This window comes from Rhea pennata, chromosome Z, assembly GCF_028389875.1.
Source record: "Rhea pennata isolate bPtePen1 chromosome Z, bPtePen1.pri, whole genome shotgun sequence".
Taxonomy (NCBI): Eukaryota; Metazoa; Chordata; class Aves; order Rheiformes; family Rheidae; genus Rhea; species Rhea pennata.
The window spans coordinates 63035939-63041938 of NC_084702.1; the positions used below are offsets into that span (position 1 = coordinate 63035939).

At 36.6% G+C, this 6000-nt stretch overlaps 1 protein-coding gene across 4 annotated transcripts in view; it reads left to right on the plus strand.

Moving 5' to 3' along the window:
• The window catches only part of SLC38A9 (solute carrier family 38 member 9), a 49532-nt gene extending 43837 nt beyond the window's left edge, over positions 1-5695 (plus strand). For all 4 annotated transcript variants that reach the window (XM_062599338.1, XM_062599337.1, XM_062599339.1 and 1 more), the window contains 2 exons: positions 1816-1905; positions 3560-5695. In XM_062599338.1, coding sequence (XP_062455322.1) covers positions 1816-1905; positions 3560-3725 — 256 coding nt within the window. In that variant the 3' untranslated portion in view covers positions 3726-5695. The remainder of the gene's footprint in view (positions 1-1815; positions 1906-3559) is intronic.
• Positions 5696-6000: the final 305 nt, after the last annotated feature.

Below are 6000 nucleotides of genomic sequence, written 5' to 3' on the forward strand. Positions count from 1 at the left end.
TCACTGTCACTTAGGGGCTTAACTGTAGTTACTACTGCCCTAGGAGAGTACTTGATATAACAAACCCTCCAATGGTCTTTTGGCATGCCAGGTTGTCTTTGGACTCCATCCGCCTGAAAGGTTAACCTTGCAATGAGGAAAACTGGCAAAATTTTGGAAAGCTGGGGGGACATTCTGCCCTCTACTGTTGTTCTTTTGGAGTTTGCAGGAGAGCAATGACTCCCCCCTTAAAAAAAAAAAAAAAAAAAAAGGAGAGAGAGAGAGAGAGAGAGAGAGAGAGAGGAATCTTCATCTTTCCAACTCAGAATTTTGAGACTGGGGACAGAGTAAAGAAGATTTTGAGCCGTGTGTGTCACACTGATTGTTATAGATTAGATGTGCCTTTTTGTGACTTACAGCCTCCATGAGGCAATGCAACCTGTGCCTCAGCGCAGCAACGATAAGGAGGCTGCTCAGGAGGGCAGTCCCGCCCTTCCCTGGCCACCCAACTCTCTCTGCTACCGTTGCCCATAAAGAGGAAAGTTACAGTGCTGCCTAGAAGAGTTACGTGCCCGCAGGTTGGATAGGTAAAAAGGGAGTGAATCTCTTTTAATATCTCACACCTTCTAAGTATTTTTCCCTCTGTAGTTATAATAGATAGAGATAGTAGGGTTATGCCCAGAAAATAATACCACTTTCCTGACTGCCCTTCAGCAGTGTGTGGTGACTGTTAAGTGTACTACAAGCTTACATCAGACTTACACTGAGCCATTTAGAACCTGTTCAAATGTCTCAATTCCGCTAAGCTTTAATGAGATTCCTTTATATCTGTCATCTTTCTTCCTGCTTTCCAAATTGATACCCAGGCTTTCAGCTAAAGAAGTGGTTGCTCTTGGCACTTCAGATGTAATTCATTTGAAAGCTTGTTAGTTGGTGAAATCCTTCGTAATACAGATACTTTCTAAAGTTAAGAAAAAAAGTTGTCAGCTTATAGTTTTTGTTTATTTTAAGAACACAAATTATCCAGAAGAATAGATAAAAACTATATGTACATTTTCTATGTGTGAATTCTTTTCTTCTTTCACAGAAACAGCTGAATGGCCAAAATATCTCACTGTTTTCTATTTCCTGACTTTATCTTATGTTAAGATAAATCATTTTATATTCTCTGAAGAAAAGTGATTTTCTCTAACACTGGGTTAGTCTCATGTATTAAAAGCTGCTTGTGGAGAACAAAAGCCCTCCCATCTTTTTTGTCCTTAATGCAAAAATGAAAGCAGCAGGAAATTATTTATAAAAACAAAATCAACAAAAGATCTAGTATAAATAGTATGTAGGTCATGCATTAAATTAGATCCAACATCCTAAATGTTTGTGCTCTTATCAAAATACATTAGTAGCCAAATACTAACTTTTTTTATTATTCTGTCATGTTTTCCACTCAGTGATATATCTTTCTTCTGGTTTCCATTAGCTGACTTTGACCAACTTGGATCATTCTCTGGAACAAGCTCTTTCTTTCTTGTGTTATATAGTATTGTTTCTTTGGTATTTGAATATCCATCTGAAATACTTGAGTGCTGAGTACCACGTATGGCGTTTTCAGAAGAATTGCCAAATTACACATACTTGCTCCTTGAGAATCTTTTGAATCCAAACAGTAGATGTGTAGAGTTTGGCACACAGAACATTCAGTAGATGTTATGTTTGCTATGAAACTAATTAGCTTTAATAGAACAAGTCATGCAGATGGCAACGTACCAGTTAAATGCTAATGTAAATGAAGGTTGATGGTCTAGAGCATAGATTTTAACACTGTTTTCTAACCTCCCATAGTGTTTTCCATGTGCTGGTCTTGAACATAGCAATTGTAGGAGCTGGAGTAGCAATGGCAAGGTTTTATCCAAATATAGGAGGTATCATAAGGTAAGTGTTGCTTGCACATTGAATTTACTTATGGTGTTACTACATATTTACCTTTTTGTATTGAAAAGGAACTATAAAAGAATGAGTAACTCTGTCTTCACATTTTATGGGGCTTATGCTTTTATAAGTTGTAAATAATGATTTAAAATACAAATGATCAACTCTTCTAAAGCTCTGACAAGCAACTATCTGTAATTGTGGCTTTGTATCTGAGGTGACTGAGATGATTCCATAAGTTTCGCTGTCGCCTTATCTGAGGACGTTGTAATTATGCAGGCTAAAGAATAGTGTGTCAGTGTAACAGTTGTCCAATTACCATGTAGCTTCTTTCAGGTTTTTCTTTTAAGGCCATTTGAAAGTCCATGATAAAAATCCAAGTAAGCAAAGAACTCCAAAGGAAAACCTGACATAAAAATGGCATTCTAAGTTGCATCTTAAATTTACCATGTTTATAAACCGCTAGATTTTCTACAATTGAGAAATATTAGAGGAAATTATATAATCAGTTTTATTTTCTACATTTGACACCACTATATATGTAATCATTTTCATTTATTGCTAATTTGCATCTTTCCTACAGCAACCAGGAGAGGGAGGTATTTAAAAATATAGAAATCTGCAACTGTAAAACCACAAAGACAGGCATGGATCTGACCAGTGTAGCGAACTAACTTACTTTTGCTCAATAGATGATCTTTGAGTTTTTTCTCTGTTTATTCTTCTGTTGATGTTCTTGTTTTTGTGAAAACTTTCTTCTTCCATTAATAGAGGGGGTCTAGTTATTAATTGCAAATAAATAATATGCAGTACATTTTTCTCTTTGCAAAATGATCCTGACCTCTGCTAATTTCTTCCTTGTGCATCATAATCAAACATTTTGAACAATGAATTTTCAGCTGATAAACTATCTATGTAAAACCTAACTTATCTATTTGCCTTTTCTGTTGTGCAGGCAGTTACTCACTACTGTAATGTTTCCAATACCTGAAGGGACAGTTCAAATATTTGAAATAACAAATGGTGTTAGTTAACAATGCACGTTCATAGTTAATGCAGTATAGCTTAGTATGTGGAAACTCACAGTAGGGAAAATGATGAGAAGGTTTTGGTAAGCAAGGGAGTGATAATAAGAGCAGCTGAATATTTCAGTACTGTGGTTGATTACAATACCAGGAGGGGCATGTTGATTTCACACACACACACACACACACACACACACACACACACACACACACACACACACAGGTCTGGAGAATGGTTTGTAAGGAGTCTTGACAGTAAAGGATAGTGAAGGATGCTTAGCATAGGCTGCACTGTCTAGTCGTTTTGTGTTGTGTGTTGCCAGATTTCCCAAAAGAAAGTAAAAATATAAAAGTCAAAGGTAGGGAGTCATTCCCCAGAAACATCTGGGAGTATGACCAAAACATTGGAGGAATATCAGAATGTAGCTACCTGGGGAGATGGGGGAGAGATGGTTAAATGTCAGTGAAGAAGGTGGGGGATAGCAAAGAACAGATCAATGTTCAGTGACTACAAATAGTCGTTGTTCAGTCAAACTGTTCATTGAATTGAAGAAAGAGAAAAAGCAACAAGAAATAAGAGTTAACACAGTGTTCTTTTTCTTTCTTTTTCTTTTTCTCGCCTCCTTCCCCAGATACTCTGGAGCAACATGTGGTCTGGCCTTTGTATTTGTGTATCCATCTCTCATCTACGTGATCTCCCTGCATCGTGCTGGGCAGCTGACGTGGCCAGCATTGATCGTTCACATCTTTATAATCCTCCTTGGACTGGCTAATCTGATTGCGCAATTCCTCTTGTGAAAACTCCTCCTTCTCTCCGTGGCTGTCACAAGTGGTACAGTGACATTTGGCAACAGCCTTGAGCAACACTATCACACATGAGAACTGAGCAGTCTTCAACATGAATTTTCTGAGAAAAGTTGCACCTTTGAAATGAATTCAGATCACATCTTTTAGGCATTTAAAGGAAACTTGCTTGCTCCTGCATAAACATGATTTTATGAGAAGTGAATTAGTTCAAATTTGAGTGGGGTAGTTCCGTGTCTTTGAACATTCATCAAGGATTAATTAAGACCAAATATTTTAATTTCCTACAGCCTGTGTCTCAAAACACTTGGCTTTCAGTCTTAAGCTGTAGAACTCCCTTCTTCTAAAAGAAGTTTTCTTACCTTTATTAACAAACATGCTGTCACATTATTTTTCAGTGACTGTTCAAAATGCTCTTTGTTGTAGTTGTTTCCCTGTTTTGTTTGGAAAATGAAAAAATGGTTGTATATGTATTTTTTAGGTTAATTTATCATCATATGGATCAAAATGCGCTCTTAATTTTGAATATGCTATTAATTTTTGGCAACATTTTTCCTCTAGGAAATCCCAAATAAGAGAAACAATAAACTGATGTCTCAGTGTTTTATTCAGAATCAATAGGTACACAAGTTATTTGTGAGCTTACAATGAAAAAAATCAGGACAGTAAAAAAAAAAAAAAATTAACCAGGCAGTAGCTCAATTAAAATTAGAATTCCAGACTTGACCTCACTTCAGCTCTGTTAACTGGGTTGTCTTGCCAGGACTTGAATGTGCTTTTATTGGTGTATGTTGGATGCAGCGTCCAGCATAGGCTTTCTTCCTCGCCTGTACAGTCTTAATCTAGTGATCAGTGATCTCTCACTGTGCTCTTTGGACGTTACTCCAAACATTTTGAGCCTGAAGAGGAAGATAGTATAGATAAAGCTAGAACGCTTGAAAAATTGTGGACTAAATCAAATAATATAAGTTTTAGATAATTCTTAACAGAAGTTGGAGGAATCTGGAAAAGGCTTTGTTTTTATTTTAATCTCTTGTTTACTAAGAGGGTGTGTGTACGTGTGTGTGTGTGTGTATGTGCGCGTGCGCACGTGTTTTCCTTCACTTGTCTATGGGTCTGAGTCTTAATCTAAAACAATCATTAATTAAGTTGCCATGTGCTAGTACAATCTCATCTTTTAAGGTGAGAGGGAGAGCAAAAACTCTCCTGTACAGAATTTCAGTGTATTAAAAACAAGTTAGTAAATGTAAAATAATTGAAAGAGGACTCTAAGCAACACTAAACTCCAAAATGAGTAAAAGAGGAAAAAAGTTGGAGTGATCCAATGTTTGTGAAGTGGGAGTTGAATTGGGAAAGAAAATTAAATGGCAGGGTAAGAATTTTTATTTTTCTGAAAGATACCAAAAAGCACAACCTAGATAATTTACTATGTTTCTCTGGGAAATGACATGAATTGCTGTAGTATATTTGTAGACCTGTTTGTGTTTGAGTTAGGCTCCTCAAACTGTGCAGATGTTGGTTTTCTTAAATGTTCTTTGATTTGTATGAAATACAAGAGCAAATAGATCTGGAATAATATCTGCAGAATAGAATAATTATTTCAGGTTCCCTTTTTTGTCTTGTGCCTTTAAAATCAGAACTGGAAAATACACCCACCATCCATTCTGTATTAGAGAGACATGTTTGACCATATCTTTGTCATTTTCCCTGTGTACTGTTATCTTCTGCTGCTTGGTTTGCTTATCTCTAAGACATACCTGTTCATCCTTTTCACTGCCTCAGAATGAGTGTATCCTGCAGTGCTGAATCATTAGCACTGGGCCTGCACATCAGCATTTTAGGGACTGGGTTGACCTTTCCCAGAAAATTTATTTAAATGTCTAGGTAGTCATCGCTACACACAACATGATGGCTGCATTCCTTCAACATTCTCAATAGTGTATTTCATAAATTACCCCCTCTGTATTTTGTTTTTCTTCGCAAAAGAACTTACCCTTTTCTGAGAAATTTGGATCATTGCATAGCTGCAACATTGCTAAACCTCAGCAGCTGTTTGATACAGAAGAGTAATTGAACACCAAACAAAAAGGGCAAAAGTTGCAGGATTTCAAGCATCATTGGTCTGACTCACATTAAGCTAAGCTGGAGTTCTGTATGCTTACTTTTTACGTGTCCAATGCTTAATTTTAATTAATTTAGGAACATAGCTTCTATGTTCCATCTGGATTTGATCCCATGAGTATCCATGCTATTGAAGTTGATAGTAAAA